Here is a 17,603-nt window from a genome sequence, read left to right as displayed (position 1 = left end):
ATGGGATGCTGGGATTTGAACCTGGGTCGGCCACGTGCAAGGCAAATGCCCTACCCGCTGTGCTATCACTCCAGCCCCTACCTCCTTTTCTTATTAGATCTCCTGTTTCCCATATTCTTTTACTCATCTATTTGTGTATATATTTGATCTAATAGATTAGTATTTCTAATATTTTATAATTTTAGTATCTTCATGAAAACAAATATGTGAAAAGTAAGATTTTAAATTAAAAATGTATGTGATTAGATATGTCTTATATGCATATATCCATTGAGAGTAGCCATTGGCACTCTTAAAACTGAGTAAAATTTCTTAGATGCCACAATACACTTAACTGTCAGTTTGATAATTTAGAGCAATCTTATTTGTAAATACCAAGTGTTGCCAAAATTTTAATATGGTTATATTTTAGTATCCTATATATGGGGAAAGATAATATAAAATATAAGTATAAACTATCTCTTTGGAAGGGCTGGAGTGATAGCACAGCGGGTAGGCATTTGCCTTGCGCGCAGCTGACCCAGGTTTGATTCCTCCGTCCCTCTCGGAGAGCCTAGCAAGATACCAAGAGTATCCCACCAGCAGGGCAGAGCCTGGCAAGCTACCCATGATGTATTCGATATGCTAAAAACAGTAACAAGTCTCACAAGGGAGACGTTACTGGTGCCCACTGGAGCAAATCGATGAGCAATGGGATGACAGTGATACAGTGATCTCTGGAAATGCTCCTCCCAGGCATATTTCTGGAAGCAGTTACACACTTACCCAGTGCCCAGATACACTGTATCTTTCTCTTTGTTTTGTGACAATCACAGCCAATAGGAAAGACTGAGTTTCCCAGAAATGCTGGGTATGTCTTATAGCCCTCACAGCAATGAAATTAGAAAATGTAGAAATGAAACAGTGATTCCAGAATATTAAAAGATGAGTGAACTTGTGATTCATTTAAAAAAAAAAAAGCCTCAGCCAAATCCATTTGTATCAGCAAGCACCATGTAGATTCCCGTTTGTGTTTCCTTTTCGACCTTTCACACCACTGGCAACGCGACTAAGACAAAGTACGTCATTCCCGAGCCAACCCAGACAATCTTAAGATGAGTGTCAGAAACCCTTCGTAGACCACCCATTCTGTAGGGAAAGAGATGGTTTCAGAACCACTAAGAGCTAGGAAAAATACCAGGATCTTAAAAACCATAGCAACAGGCTTTTCACTGATTGGAAAAATCCTCAGACATTTGAACCGCTGGATTCCTTCATTCATTTTTCCGAAATTGCTCTGGAACGGTTGCGCACCCCGTTATGTTTAGCAGCAGAGAGCAGGAAAAGGATAGGTTTGCTGTGTGAACGGTCCAGTATCTGTCGCAGTGACCGTGTTGAATCTTGATTCCACCCCCTCCAGCTGGGTGGCAGAAGAGTGGGAGCACTGCACCAAAACCTGTGGCAGTTCCGGCTACCAGCTGCGCACCGTCCGCTGCCTCCAGCCGCTGCACGACGGCACCAACCGCTCCGTGCACAGCAAATACTGCGTGGGCGACCGTCCCGAGAGCCGCCGGCCCTGCAACAGGGTCCCCTGCCCGGCCCAGTGGAAAACAGGGCCGTGGAATGAGGTGCGTGTGAGATTTCTGTGCGTTCAGTTGTTGTTATATGCTTGTGCGTGTATGTTAAACATGTGGACTATATCCCAGTGTGACTGAATATTGTTTTTTTGTGTGTACATGGAGCAACTGTCATGGTTCATTATCATTAAATTCCTGGAGGCATTAGCGGGGAACAAGGGACATTTTAAAAACAGATTTTGCATGTAAAATTAATGAGTGGAGTCCCCCTTCCCCCACACACACCTATTTCTTACCTTACAAGGCCTGTTTCCAGGAAAGGTGGGTACCTTTCCTGCAGTTTTTTTCCTCTGCATTCCAGAGTCAAAGAACCTTATTGTTGTCATGGCCTGTGCAGCAAATTACTAGAACTCCTGTTTTACTCATCACCCATTTCTTTAAACAATTGTGTGTTCAGGGCTGAAGTAGTAGGGCAGTTGCCTTGCATGCAGTTGACAAGGGTTTGATCCCAGGTATCCTACGTGGTCCCCTAAGCATGACCAGGAATAATCCCTGAAGCAGAGCCAGGAGTAGCCCCTGTGAACACTGCTAGGCATGGTCCAAAAACCAAACAGACCAAAAAAAAAAAAAAAACTGGGTGCCTAGTATCTGTCCGAATGATGGAGTTCCATGACCAGCCAAGTCATATCGCTTGCGCCTAGAGAAAGAGTACAGCAGGTAAGGTGCTGGTGCTGCTTACAGCCGACCCAGGTTCAATCCCCAGTACCCATTCTCATCTCCAGGCACCACCAGGGGTAATTCCTGATATCACAGGGTGTGGCCACAAAACAAACAAACAAAAGAAATCAATGTGTGGTTGCTTGTGTTTAGCCCATGTATTCTGGTATTTGTCCTTCTAGTGCACACGTTTCTTTTAAAAGACTGTGCGTTAGGGCTGGAGTGGTAGTACCGCAGGTAAGATGCTTTCCTTACATGCAGCTGACCTGAGTTCAATCGACAGCACCCTGAGCACTGCCAGGAGTGATGCCTGAGCACTGAGCCAGGAGAATGCCCCCAAAACAGCCAGGTGTGGCCCCAAACCAAAACAAACAAACCAAAAAATGAATTTGTGAAGCAAAAGCATGTAGTTCCAGAAACATTGAATTAGTGTGGCATACCAGTTAATTCTGTCATCCGTAAATGAGGTCAAAGAGCGAACACTCAATACCACATGATTTGCAACCTGAAAATAGGTCCTACTAGTGTTGTTAAGGTCTCTGTGTTATAATAATGGCTCCGTTACTACCAATGCTTATTCAGTACCAAGTAAGGCTGCTTTAAGTGCATTGATGCCCTGAGCTTCCATCTGGTCCTACAATTAAACCTGTGACACAGTAGTAGTATCACAGCTTTCAGAGAAAAGGGACTGTATCCTGGTTTACAAAAGGCAAAGCATCCACAGGAAAATATATGCTTCCATAGCTGTGTGTAGTTGTGTGCATGCATGTGTGTTCACGCACCCTGGAGAGAGAAGAAAACCCATCTCAGTGAATTAGACATCTTTGATTAAAGCCTTTTTCTTTTCCTTTAGTGTTCTGTAACCTGTGGTGAAGGGACGGAGGTCAGGCAGGTCCTGTGCAGGGCTGGAGACCATTGTGAGGGTGAGAAGCCGGAGTCTGTGAGGGCCTGTCAGCTCCCTCCCTGTAACGGTAGGTGTGATGCTGGGTCATTTCCTTTCTGACCATGGTACTTAAGACTCAAACCCCGAAATTTCCTAAAATACTGTGTGTTAGGGCTGGAGTGGTAGTACTACAGGTAAGACGCTTTCCTTACATGCAGCTGACCTGAGTTCAATCGACAGCACTGAACACTGCCAGGAGTGATTCCCTGAGCACTGAGCCCGGAAAGATCCCCAAGAACAGCCAGTCAAAAAATTGACTGTCAAAAACAAATCGTAAATTAATTCTTGGAGGCTGGAGCCATAGCACAGTGGGGAGGTTGTTTGCCTTGCATGCAGCTGACCTGGGTTCGATTCCCTGCATCACCTGTGGTCTCCTGAGCACTGCCAGGAGTAATTTCTGAATGCATGAACCAGGAGTGACCCCTGTGCATCACTGGGTGTGACCCCCCAAAAAATCATAAACTAATTGATCATAAATTAATTGATATAATACCCTAATACACCCTGGAGCAATAGCATAGCGGGTAGGATATTTGCCTTGCATGCGGCCGAAACGGGTTCAATTTCTCCATTCCTTTTGAAGAGCCTGGAAAGCTACCGAGAGTTTCCCGCCCGCACAGTAGAGCTTGGCAAGCTACCCGTGGTGTATTTGATATGCCAAAAACAGTAACAACAAGTTTCACAATGGAGACGTTACTGGTGCCTGCTCGAGCAAAAATCGATGAGCAGCGGGATGACAGTGACAGTGATATAATTTTTTTATAACACCTGTGCATGTTGCCCCCTCGTTAATTACCATGGCTGCTGCAGTTTTCTGAGAACCTACCAGGAGGTGATGCAAACTGTGTTAGGTTTCTGTAACTGTATCCATTTATGTTTCTAGTAGTAACTGGCTTTTCCCTCTGATTTTCATATACCTTCACATCAGTAAAAGGTATAAAATTTCAAAAGTCCTTAAAAATGTCACTAACTCATTCATGTTAGCCATAAGGATAAATATCACATGCAGAAAACTATGTCAAATATGTGTCTATGAGTATATATCTGTACAACAGGGTTATTTGAAATTTACAACTATTGGACTGGAGAAATAGAGTGGGCTAAGGCTTGTGTGCAGCTGACCTGGGTTCAATCACTGACACCACATATGATCCCTAGAGCACTGCCAGGAGTGATCCCTGAGCACAAAGTCAGGAGTCAGCTGGATGTGGCCCAAAGAGGAAAAAAATACACACCCTATACTTATTCTACATCCTATCTCGTTTATATCCTTTTGCTGTTTTAAAATAAAATATACTGGATGATTTCAGTTTTTATCAGTCTTCCTTCTCATTCCTCTGCCGTCACCATTTTTGTTTAAATATCTGTGTCTCATGCTGCATCTATTTTGTTCCTCTCTAACTCACTTTCTGTGTTAGTCTCTCTCTGACTTGCTGTCATTTGCATGTGGCGTGTTGATTGCTCCCTTTCGTCTGTCACATCGGCCTCTTCAGCTTCACTCCTCTTCCTCTGCCTCCTCTTCATCCATCTCTGTCTCTCCTTCACTGTTTTCCTCTTTCATTTCCTAACAGCTCCCTGCCCTCTCACCCTCTCTTTTACCCCTTCTTTCTGTCTCTGCCCCTCTTTATTTTTGTCTCAGAATCCTCCCGGCCTTTCTCCACCCACTCCCTCCCTTTCTCCCACTCTATCCATCTAATGATGATGGAACTGTCTGACCTCTCCCTCACCCTCCAGTTCTCACCTTCCGAAACTTTCTTCCCCAGTTTCTCCTGGTCCCTATGACTCTATTGCTCCAACTGTTTTTCTGTCTCCCTTTACCCCTCTTTCCTTCTACTTTCCTGCCTATTGTTTCCATCTCGTTCATTCTCTCTCTCATGGGTCCCACTCACTCTTCTTCGTCTCAAACATCCTCCCTACTCTCCATGCTTTGCTCAGTCTCCCTGACTCACCACTGCCCTCTGCTAAATGCAGTTCTCCTGTGTGTAGCAACTGTGGACATTGCTCTTCCAAGTTAGTGAGGTTTGGGGTCATTAAATGGGGTCATTTCCTTGTCCTGTGTTCTTCCCGTAGTGAGCCAGTGCCTATATATGGACAGCTGCAGAATGGCACTTCTTTTTTCTCAGAAAAAATATTTGCCAAACTACTATTTTATTAAATTTTTTAAAGGAATTGTCAGGTTTGAAATTATTAGAAATTTTAATTTGAAATGTGTGCTAAATTTACATACATGGCCATGAGAGGGAGACAAAGTACTTACATGTTTCATTCATTTTCTTTACAAATATACTTGAAAATTTGGGCTTTTTGTTCTGTTTTATTTTATTTGGGGGGCCACACCTTGCTATGATTAGGGCTTATTTCTGACTCTGTAGTCAAGAATATTGATGGTGGGACTCGGGGAATCATATGTGGTGCCTGGGATCGAATCTGGTCAAGCTTATGCAAGGCCAACACCTTACCCGCTGTACTATCTCTCTGGTCCATATTTGGAAGTTTAAAGCACAAGTCAGAGATAAAAGAACAGACTTTACAGGTTAGAAGCTGAAAGGTTACTGCCTCCCTGAGACTTACTCTAGTGTAAGCCTTGTTCCAGGAGGCAAAGCACTTTTTGAGTAAGTCATAAAGGTCTTTATGTTTCTGTGCCCAATTCCCAGGGGGAAATGTGCTTGATTCTCCTCTGTAAGCCCAAAGAAAGTGTTTGTATTATAAATAGAGATGATGAGATTACATAATTCGAAAAGCAATTCTACATCTTTTTAGCTGCCCTCTTGCTCTGAAATCAGAACCCAAGGTCAATTATAAGAATTTTAAAAGCCACATATTTCAGCCACATTTCAATCAAATAATAATTTCCAACGGAGTCCCAAACTGCAATAAGAAGTAAATAGTCCTTTGAGACCACATGCAGAACTTCTGCTGAGTTTTTATAATAATCTGGGCATCCAGTTAGGAAGCTAACACGCTTCCTTAATTTTCATGAATGATTGTAATGACTTTTTCATAGGTCCTATATTGATTGTACTATAAAACTGTGCATGAAAGCCCTTTCCACCTGTTCCTTGGCAAACAGCTATAGAATTCATATCTTTTATTGTATTTGTTCTTTACTCTCCTTCATTCTCCACACAGTGGTATATGCTAGCCTTGATTAGCAGCAAATTGTGAACTGGTGTCTGCAGGCATAATCCAGACACTTACACAGTACAGGCAAGTATCACATGGACTCAGAGACAATACACCATACTTTTTTTCTTTTTGGGTCACACCTGGCAATGCATAAGCCTTACTCCTGGCTCTGCACTCAGGAATTACTCTTGGCAGTGTTCAGGGGACCATATGGGATACTGGGAATCGAACTCGGGTTGGCCGCATGCAAGGCAAATGCCCTATCTGCTGTGCTATTGCTCAAGCCCCAATACACCTTACTTTAGCATGAACCATAGGAGAGGGGTGGAAGGGGTGAGAGGGTCAATTTGGAAACGAAGTGCACAGCTTAGTAAGGTACTCTTATCCTAGACCTAGAATGATAAACATATGAAAAGAAGATGTCCATTTTTTACTTTTTTTTTTTTTAATCACACCGGGGATGCACAGGGGTTACTCCTGACTCATGCACTCAGGAATTACTCCTGGCAGTGCTTGGGGGACCATATGGGATGCTGGGAATCAAACCCGGGTCTCCCACGTGCAAGGCAAATGCCCTACCCGCTGTGCTATAACTCCAGCCCCAGATGTCCATTTTCTTATTTTAAGATACAGACATGTATAAAGTAACTTGAGCCCAAAAATCTGACTCAGTGCTAGAGCACATCTTGCCTGTGTGAGGCCGAGTTCAATTCATGACACAGAGAAAAAGAAAGTAATTCAGACAGGATGGAAATTATATCTCTTGGCGGTGTTTCTCAGGAATTTAAAACATAAGATGCTAACTAATTGCCCTGCCTAATATAAAATACTTCAGTATATCATGCTATGTACGATCATTCTCAAGGAAATACAAGTTGTTTCCAAGTTCCACAACTTGGGAAGTGGATGTAATAAGTATCAGTGAGGGTAATTTTAAGTCCTCTCTTGGTCTTGCCAAGTGGTCCTCCTCATTTTGCTTTTGGTTTTGTTTATTTGTTTGCTTTATGGGTCACACCCAGCCATACTCAGGGTTGCTCCTGGCTCTGCACTCAGGAATTACTCCTGGTGGTGCTTGGGGAACCATATGGGATGCCGGGGATTGAACCTGGGTCAGCCGCGTGCAAGGCGAACGCCCTACGGGCTGTGCTATCACTCTGGCCCCCTCATTTTGATTTTATATGTATTTATTTATTTACTTTCTGTGGTGTAAAAAGACCAGCAGGTCAAACCCTGGTCTTTTGCATGCCACTGGCCCTCCTCTTTCTTTACAAACTTCACCAGAAAAAAAAAAAATTCTATTTCTTAAGTTATGTATACATTGCATACATTGCATAGTCATTTTAGGTAAGGATATTATATAAATGCCATATTGATGAGTTTTGCATTTATTGTTTGGATATTCCACGTAGGAGGCGCCCTGGAATAGATGGGAGTTAATATAAGCCAGTCTCTCCTTGAGCAGTGAATTGACCTTAACATTCAGTCTTGGGGAGGAGCCCTCCAGCAGTGCACAGGGAAACCTGGTGATTCTCTGACTCAGCTACCTGGGCCAGTGGTCCAGTGAGAGGTCCTGAAGCTACAGCATTGCTTGGACCCTCTGGTGCTCGAACTTTCTCTGGCCACCTTGACACGCTCAGGTACCCCCAGGGCCACACTCACAAATGCTCAGGGTCTCCAGGGTTGTACTGAGCAAAGCTGGGGCATCTTGTGGTGCCAGGGATGGAATCAAGACAAGCACCTTAACCCCTGGGACTGCCACGCCAGCACCAACACTTGTAAAAATATAAAAATATAAATTTGAAAAAAAAAAAGGAGGGAGACAGTAGACTATTGATTGAACACGATGGCCACTCAATACCCCTATTGCAAACCACAACACCCAAAAGGAGAGAAGAGAACAAAAGGGAATGCCCTGCCACAGAGGTGGGCTGGGATGGGGGGATGGGATTGGAGGGTGGGAGGGATACTGGGTTCATTGGTGGTGGAGAATGGGCACTGGTGGAGGGATGGGTTCTCGAACATTGTATGATGGAAACATAAGCACGAAAATGTATTAATCTGTAAATGTACCCTCATGGTGATTCACTTATTTAAAAAATTTTTTTTTAATTTTTAAAAAAAGAAGGGGGGCTGGGCAGATGGGCAAATATATATGTGTATATATATACATATATATACACACATATTTGCATTCAAAAGAATGCAAATGCTCCTATCAGATTTCACTTATCTTTTTATATCATAAATGATTTTAATCCTCTTCCCTCTTTTTGTGTTTAATCCACGTCACTGGCTTCCTTTTCATCTCTGCAGATGAGCCTTGTTTGGGCGACAAGTCCATATTCTGTCAGATGGAGGTGCTGGCCCGGTACTGTTCCATCCCAGGCTATAACAAGTTGTGCTGCGAGTCCTGTAGCAAGCGCAGCAGCACCCTGCCCCCGCCCTACCTTCCGGAAGCTGCCGAAGCTCACGATGATGCTCTCTTCAACCCCAGTGACCTCCCGGGGTCTCTCCTGATGCCCACACCTTTGGCTCCTCACCAATCAGAGGGGCCCGCGGAGAAGAAGGAACCTCTGAGAAGGATCTCCCCGGCGGGAGGTCCAAACGCCTATGCTGCTTTTCAACCCAACAGTAAACCTGATGGTGCTACCCTGCCCCAGAGGAGGTCTCAGCAAACTGCAAGGAAGACTGTGAGGCTGCTCTCGCCCCCCACGAAGGGCGCCCACCTCAATTCATCTTCTCAGCCGGCGGCTGCCCGCTTCCTCGCCGTCAGTGACGCCCTGGGTGCTGCTCAGACAAGAACCTCAACGAAAGATGAAAAGATGATTGACAAAAGACGTCCAGTGAGATCGGTCACCCTGTTAAGATGAGAACGTGAACCTCAAAGGCTAAAAGTCAGGACAAGTTTCCCCCTTCTCGTGGTGCATAGAGCTTGTGTAAAGTGAAAAATCTCTCTAGATCATCGAACTCATTTTTCGTCTGTAAATGGAAGAACAAAAAGTGCTGGTTCACTTTCTCGTTGCTTTCTTCCTCCTTCTGTTCAGCAGTGACTCATTTCCCAGAATTCATTCGAAGAAAGCACCAAAGATGATTAATAGAGGGAAAGTTAAGTTGCTAAACATGTGGGTCATTCTCTAAATCAGAAAAGAGGACTGGAACTGTTTGTGCATATTAGCTGATTTTTTTTGTTGTTTTTAAAAAAAAGTTACAGTGAAAATAAAAGAGAGGTGTCAATGGTTTACACTTAAAAGGTTTTCAAAATGAAGCAAAAAAACTCGTTGACGTGTACTCCTATTTATCTATCTTAGAAATATTGTATGAGGAAAGTTGTAGCTGTCATGTAAATACTGTATATTGCAGAAATCAGTATTATTTTAAGAGATATGTTCTCAAATGATTGTTTACTATAGAACATTTCTGGATGTTTTAGGTGCCTGTCATTGAGTATTGCCTTATTTGACATTTTAAGGATTGATTTTCAAAGCCGACTATTACAGAGAGGTTAGATTTGTAGCTACTGATAATACAGAAGATTTTGTTCTGTGGTGTAATCAACAATGTGATACCTAAATTCTAGAAAAATAAAAAGAGAGGCTATAGATAGATTTCAGCTTTCCTACTACCTTCCACCTTTAAAATAAATAGGATTAGGTCTGTTATTTTAGTGTGTTTGTGGTGAAAGAGAAGAAATCAGAAAAAAGCCTATGGAAGATAAAACTAAAAGCTTTTTATCAGGACCTTAAGAGGCACCATTGAAGTCATCTAAGTTCTTGTGTTATTTTTATTCCGTTTTTCCGTTGTTGACATATACAAACAGGTATACTCAATATACTGTAATAATAAAAAAGGAAAATGTTTGGGGAATTGTTTGTTGGTAGCTGAGAAAGGTATATTTGTACTAGAATTTATATTCAAATTATAGTAGGGTTGTGGGATTTTGGAAGCAGGTTCATGAAAGCATTAGCCAATGGTTACGATATTTATTTTCCGCATGGTTCATATCCAAATGTTCATGACCACAATGCATTTGACTGCAATAATGTGTTAATAATTTATGTCAGAGGTCACTTTGCTCACAGTGAAACCAGAAATGCTCTCTCCAGGGAGTACATGTAAAGTACTTGTATATAGAATTCAGAATTGAAGATATTTATTAAAAGTTGATTTTTTTTCTTGATAGTATTTTTATGTACTAAATATTTACACTAATATTAATGACATATTTGGTAAGCTAGAGAGATACAATTAGAGAGGCATGCTGTGTTCTGTGTATAGAGGAGGAATTTAAGTAAACCACAGCAGACAAATAAAAGAGCGAAAATTAAACAAACTTATGTGATGCACACTTTTTGTATTTTCGGTGCAGTTGATACAACCTTGATGAGTTGTACCCCTTCAATAAGACATAAGAGGCAGGGACTCAGGTAACTAGCTGCTTAATTGAAATGGTGAATTAGAACTTTTAAAAGTATGTGAAAGAGATAAGACTTTTATAAATTATCCTTCCCAAAAAAAGCATTTTCAGCATACTGTTTCTGTGGTATGTTGCTGGAGTGTCTGCAATTGTATTATGCAATTTGAATTGTGAGCATATTAACCTTTCATAGCATAGAATATGCAAGACTTTTGCATCTCAACCAAGGTAAACTGATAACTTCACTTATTGACTCTATACCTCTCAAGAATTGCTGCTACTTTGTGCAAGACTTGTAAAAGTCAAATAAAATTGTTGAGTTCCACATCTTAAAACAATCCCTGAGTTGCAAGTAGAAATTATAGAAATAATTTTATTTTCTAGAAAATTTCCTGGAATGAAATTCTCTCTAGTTTACTTGCATGTGCATATGCCTGACCCCCAGGGGAATATAGCGAAAGCTGGTCACACATGTACACCTCCGTAAAGATGTAGATACTTCTTATACTTCTGGTCTTTGAGCTTCCTTTTCTACTAAGCTGAAAATTTCTTTTTATCAAGTGTACACTACTGATGCTGTTTGTTGTAATGGGAGCACGTAGCAATAAAAATTGTTAGCAAACTCTGGATCTGTCTCTAGATTTTATCATTTAATCTATGTTCTTTTCCAATACAAAGAGAAATGGTATCAAATTCATTTGCTACTTGGACATTCCTTAAAATGGCTTCAATACAGTGGCAGTGTCTCTCTCTCACATTGAGGTATATCATGATACAATTTTTAAGTATTTTTTCTGGTGGTTGGGGGAGGGCGGGGAGTCACACCCAGCAATCCTCAGGGCTTACTCCTGGCTCTGCACCCAGGAATTACTCCTGGTGTTTCTAGGGGCCCAAAATGAATGCAGGAATCAAACCTGGGCCAGGCCCGTGCAAGGCAAGCACCTTACCCACTATATTATCTCTCCAGCCACTATCATGATAATTTTTAAGTGATATTTTAAGCATATATACATAGGGTATCAGATGGGGCATTTTTTAAAGTCTGTCTCATAGAACTGTGATAAGGTGGAGGAAAAAATGGTGATAACATATACAAAGGGTAAAAGAGGGTACTTTTTTTTATTGGAGGGGATCATACCTGGCAATGCACAGGAGTTAATCCTGGCTCATGCACTCAGGAATTACTTCTGGCGGTGCACGGGGGACAACATGGGATTCTGGTAATGGAACCCGGGTCAGCCGCATACAAGGCAAACACCCTATCCACTGTCCTATTGGGGGACTTTTCATGACGTGCTGAGGGACACTGTAGAGCTGATTGCCAGTTTAAACTGCAAAGGCACACCTGGGTTTGACTCCACCCACCAATTAAGCCTGAATGATCTTGAATAACCTCTAAATTTCAGATTCCTCACTGGTAAACTGGATATAAAACCGTCCAATGCCAAGGTGTAATTGTTGTAACCAATGGAGTAATATAAGGTCCGACGTATTAAATCATGTGCATATCACAAATCACATTTTGTTGATTTACTCCACTCCTCATTTTTGATAGATAACCCAGTTTCCTTCCTCGTATGGAGCAAGTTTGAACCATGGTCACCATAATTTTTTGCTTGGGATATAGTTTTAGTACTCTAAAGATAAATAACTTTAAAACATGGTAGCAAAGACAAATTCATTAAAAACATCAGCAGTCTGGCCACAGGGTGGGTGAGAGGTTGGGGCTTGCTGTACTGTCACAAGCCTGCAGCTGTAATTGCTTAGAATTGTATCCTGACTGTAAATTGTTTTCCTTTTTGTTTGGGAGTATGCCTGGTGGTGCTCAGGGTTTACTCTTCGCTCTGTACTCAGGAATCACTCCTGGTGGTGCTCAAGGGACCGTACAAGATGCTGGAAATTGAACCCGGGTCTGCTGTGTGCAAGGCAAGCAACCTATCTGTTGTACTATAGCTCTGGTCCCCTCCGACTATAAATTGGAGAAGCCAGTAGCAGTGCCCAGAGTGCCTGGGATCATTGTTCAAAGAAGAAATAATGAAAAGTGACCTTTTCTCCAGAGATGTCAAAAATGATCAAACCCAAGTCTGGGTCTTGCTCTTCACGGTCAAGGTCTGCATCAAGATCTTCATCTTTGTTCTCGTTCATTTTCAAAGTTTCGGTGTGAAGTCCATCTGTCTCTCATTCAAGGAAGTGCGTACTGTTTTCTAGGTCTTGTTCTAGATCTTATTCTCCAGCTCATAACAGAGAAACCATCCAAGAGTCTATATAAACTGGGATTTCCCCAGTCACCACAGAGGTTATTGAAGGTCCTATTAATTCTGTGGAGGCAACAGAGGCTTTTTACCTTCAAGTCAGTATAACCGAGGAGGCAATGGAAACTACCACTCAAACTGGCATAATTATAAGCAAGCATACAGTCCTTGATGTGGCCGCATGTGGTTGCATGCCCTGAAGAAAAGGTCCCTCTCCAAGGTCCAGAAGCCATTCTAGAAACTCGGGAAAGGATTCCTCTGGCAGGTCAAGGTGCTCCTCTTCCTCTGATTCTTCCCCCACAGTTGAGTTGTCTTCTAAGTGCAAGTCTGCAAAGGGAAAAAAAAATCTCCTTCCAATGAGAGCCAACTGTCTCAGGCTGCTGGGAATAACCAGGAAGAGGAGAACATGGAACATATTCTGGAGTCATTTCTCAAGATTCAAAAGCATCTGACAGGGTCCAGAGAGAGAAAGTGCTTGTTTTGCATGCAGCCAGACTGGATTCAATCCTCAGTACCCTTACAGTGTCCAGAGCCTGCCAGGAGTGATCCCTGGCCATCACCAGATGTGTCCCACAAGTCAATGACTGCTCAAAATCACGACCAGATGTTTCTACTTACAGTGATAGTTCTGTGTCATGGGCCTCAAGTCTCTCTCTCTCTCTCTCTCTCTCTCTCTCTCTCTCTCTCTCTCTCTCTCTCTCTTCTCTTTCTTTCTCTCTCTTTCTTTCTATTTTCTTTCTTTCTTTCCTTCTTTCTTTCTCTTTCAGTTTTCTTTCTTTCTTCTTTCCTTTCTTTTTTCTTTCTCTCACTCATTCTTTCTTTTTCTTTGTTTCTTCCTTTCTCTGTTTCCTTTCTTCATTTTTCTTTTCCTTTCTTTTTCTTTCTTCTCTTTTTCTTCCTTTCCTTTTCTTCCTTCCTTTCTTTTTCATATTGTATTTTATTTTCTTGTGAAACAAAAAGTTTTTTTTAATTGAATCACTATGAAATACACAGTTTCAAAGTTGTTCTTTATTGGGTTTCAGTAATACAATGTTCTAACAACCTTCCCCTTCCCCTCACCATTTCTCACCACCAATCTCAGTAGTTTCTGAGTTGAGTCCCTAGGAGCAAAGTGCAATGCTTGGAGGTTACTCCTGACTCTTCACTAAGGAATTTCTCCAGGAAGTGCTCGGGGACCATATGAATTGCGGGAGATTGAACCCGGGTCAGCTACATGCAAGACATGCACACTACTCACTCTACCTTCTCTCCACTGACACATCTAGTAATATGAATAAACAAAATTTCTCTGCTAACATAAGAAAACATTCATTTGGGGCCCCAGACATTTTGGGGGCCCTTAATTTACTTAGAACCAGAGATAGTCTTAAAATTCATTACAATATTGAGTGCCACGGGAGGAGCATAATCTACAAAAATAATTTATTATCAAAAATTATAAGCAAAATATGTTGCTGATTTTGTAGAATTATCAGAGTTTGCCTAAGACCTAGATTACTCCCTAGGACTGCCCTATCTGATTAATGCAGGTGCTTAGTGAGTTGCTGATTAACCTCATGGCAATATTACTAGTTTTCTGCTAAGACTATTGGTTGGACAAGTTTCTCTTTTACAGCCAACTAAGTTTCAATTAAGCTGTAGATAAAACTGATGACTTTTCAAACTTCAGTTATTAATAATCTACCTGCATTTGAGTAGTACTTCTCCTTCCTTAAAGAAAAAATCTACATAATCCTTCCCATAAACCAAATATTCTGAAGTCAAAGGAAGAAAACAATTATTATTCACAGCGAAGTGTTAATTCTCACTTAAATCAAGAATGTTGAGGGAGCTGGAGTGATAGTACAGCGGGTATGACGTTTGCCTTGCACACACGGCCGACCTGGGTTTGATTCCCAGGATCCCATATGGTCCCCCAAGCACCGCCAGGAATAATTCCTGAATGCAGAGCCAGGAGTAACCCCTGTGCATCGCTTGGTGTGACCCAAAAAGAAAAAAAGAATGTTGATATGCTACCCTGTAGAATCATTCCTGAAGCTTGAGCCTAAACAACAAGACCCATTTGCCGTCCACTTATATGGATGAGTAAGTAAAGGTAAAATCACAAATACAGGAACTGGAGAGAGAGTACAGCAGAGACCACACTTACCTTGCATGCAACTCACTTGCATTCAACCCTCAAGATCCCTTAAGGCCCCACGAGCCCTGCCAGAAGTAATCTGAGTATTGAATGGGAAGCAACCAATGAGCACTGCTGGGTGTGGGCCCCCCAAAAACACAAAAACAATAATAATTAAATCACTTTCTGCAACTTCCCTTTTTTTCCAGTAATATACAAATTATAAGGAACTTTTGTGGGATAATTGGAGAAGAAATCTCTTTCTCAGTTACCTTGACTATCTCTTCTTATTGGTGGATAAAAGCAGACGCTGGGAGTCCTTTGTCCACTGCTATCACTGTGTAATTTATAACAGTGAACGTAAGGGCCATGCTGCACTCTGGGAAGCTTATGTCCATGCTCCTGCGCACATAAGCACTCAATAGATTATAAATCAATTCAACTTTGAGTTTTAACACTGAGAATGTTAATGAAATTTGCACCTGCTCCTAAGGGTCACATAAGGATATATCAGTGAAATATATTAAAATATTGTCGTGGTTGGGGCAATAGTACAGCAGGTCGGTTCCATGCCTTACACACAACCCGGGTTAAATCCCCAGCATCCCATATGGACCCCCTCCAGGAGTAATCTCTGAGTACAGAGCCAAGAGCAAATCCTGAGCATTGCTGGGTGTGACCCCAAGCCTCCTCCTAAATAATAAACAAAATAAAATGTCATTAGTATTATGCTAGTGCTAGTGTGAACGTGGATTTTCCTGCTCTGGTGGGTTCTTGAAAATTGTAATGAAAGACTTGCATAAAAAATCTTAAAAGGTCAAGAAATTAGAGTTTATTGTAAAGCTAAAGTAGATGGTTAAGGTTCTTCCCCCAAATGTCCAGGTCTTGCCTTTATCCATGAATTACCGCCCTGTCTCATGCACACAGTCCACTCACTTCCTGTGAACGATGGGCAGGTCCAGTCCTTGCATCACTCTCTGTCCCATGAATGCTTTCCTCTGTCTCCAGACATGTGTGAGAGATCTCTGTGCTCTGTACTTGCCACTGGGCCTCCCAGCTGTATCCCAACAGTTCCTCTCCTTCGATCCTAGTTTTCCTAATCTCTGGCCACAGCCCCTTGTGCATGGGTGAGACTCCTGTGCTCAGTATCTGCCCCTGCCTGTTTACCCAAGCCCCCTCTGAGTCTGAGAGATGCCAATCTTGGAAGGGAGAGTCAGAGATGGAATCAGAGAGAATGGGAAGAGAGAGAGTCAGAAACAGGGTGGAAGAGAAAATGGGGGGGGGCGGTGGAGGAGGGAGGAAGAGAGGGAGGGAGAAAGAGAGGAGGAGGGAAGGAAGGAGGGCGAGAGGGAAGAAGAGCACTGCCATGCTCCAGGCCACTTTCCGGATGCTCGGGCCGAGTCTCAAGCATGAGTGATGTCCCGAAGAACCAGGTAATGTGGAACTTTGTGCCCTTGACTCTAAGTTCAATGGGACCCTGGAACAGAGATCCTCTGTTTCCCCCAATCTCAGGTGACCCAGGGGTCACACCCATAAGACACACCCTGCCGGTGCCAGATAAGTTCCTCATCAGCTGATCTCCACTACCCAACCGCCGCCACACTCCAGACACATCATAAACACTTCCTATCTATTTTCCATAATTATCGCACCACCATATTTGATGAGGTTCAAATATGGTGTGAAACATAGGAACATCTGTAATGGTGATTAGAGGCCGCCCTTTAAAAGCCTCCATCCCTCTTGGAGAGCCCGGCAAAGTACAGAGAGTATCCTGCCTGCACAGCAGAGCCTGGCAAGCTACCCATGGCGTATTCGATATGCCAAAAACAGTAAAACAATGGACCTCATTCATTCATTCATTTTTTATTTTATTAATTTATTTCAAACCTATTTTACATACGCTTAAATATTCCAAACAAAAAACCCACAAAGTACAGCAAGATGTTCAGATATTCTGAAGTGACTATGCTCGGTTCATTTTGATGTGCTATAAGTTGCAAAATTAGAGAAAACAATTTTGAAAAAGAATAACACATGAAAAGTATATTCTATCATGCAATGTAGTGAGACTGTCTTGATGAATGTATGTGAAAATTAGCATCTAGCTTTGTTTTCCTCAATTTAATTAAAATAGCAAAACTGTTTCTAATGATGATAGGCCATAGGGCAGATTTTTCTTCCACATAGATTTCACAGGAATTGGGGTCCCTTGATAGATACAAACTCATAATAACTTTGAGGCAAATCAATATGGCCCATCCTGTAGTCATGGCAACAAAGATGGTCTTGAGGAAGCATTGCAGAGTTCTCAGCATGCAAACAAGTACATTTCCGTGTTGAAAAACACTGTTTTGATGTTCTTCATCCTAGGATTGTTCTGATCCACCCAACTGATGACTATAAAGTGGAATTCAGTGTTACTCACTGAGATTAATTTCACTAACAATTATTTATGATTGGGTGTGATTCATAA

General features: G+C 42.1%; 1 protein-coding gene across 2 annotated transcripts in view; it reads left to right on the top strand.

Moving 5' to 3' along the window:
- ADAMTS3 (ADAM metallopeptidase with thrombospondin type 1 motif 3) overlaps positions 1 to 11,383 on the top strand; it is a 231,854-nt gene extending 220,471 nt beyond the window's left edge. For both annotated transcript variants that reach the window (XM_004617908.2, XM_055138716.1), the window contains exons 20-22: positions 1,400 to 1,607; positions 3,127 to 3,244; positions 8,656 to 11,383. In XM_004617908.2, the coding sequence (XP_004617965.2) occupies positions 1,400 to 1,607; positions 3,127 to 3,244; positions 8,656 to 9,212 (883 nt within the window). In that variant the 3' untranslated portion in view covers positions 9,213 to 11,383. The remainder of the gene's footprint in view (positions 1 to 1,399; positions 1,608 to 3,126; positions 3,245 to 8,655) is intronic.
- Positions 11,384 to 17,603: the final 6,220 nt, after the last annotated feature.

This window comes from Sorex araneus, chromosome 5 (assembly GCF_027595985.1).
Source record: "Sorex araneus isolate mSorAra2 chromosome 5, mSorAra2.pri, whole genome shotgun sequence".
Classification (NCBI taxonomy): domain Eukaryota; kingdom Metazoa; phylum Chordata; class Mammalia; order Eulipotyphla; family Soricidae; genus Sorex; species Sorex araneus.
The sequence above is the reverse complement of the archived record's forward strand: the minus strand, read 5'-3'. Positions and strand labels throughout refer to the sequence as shown.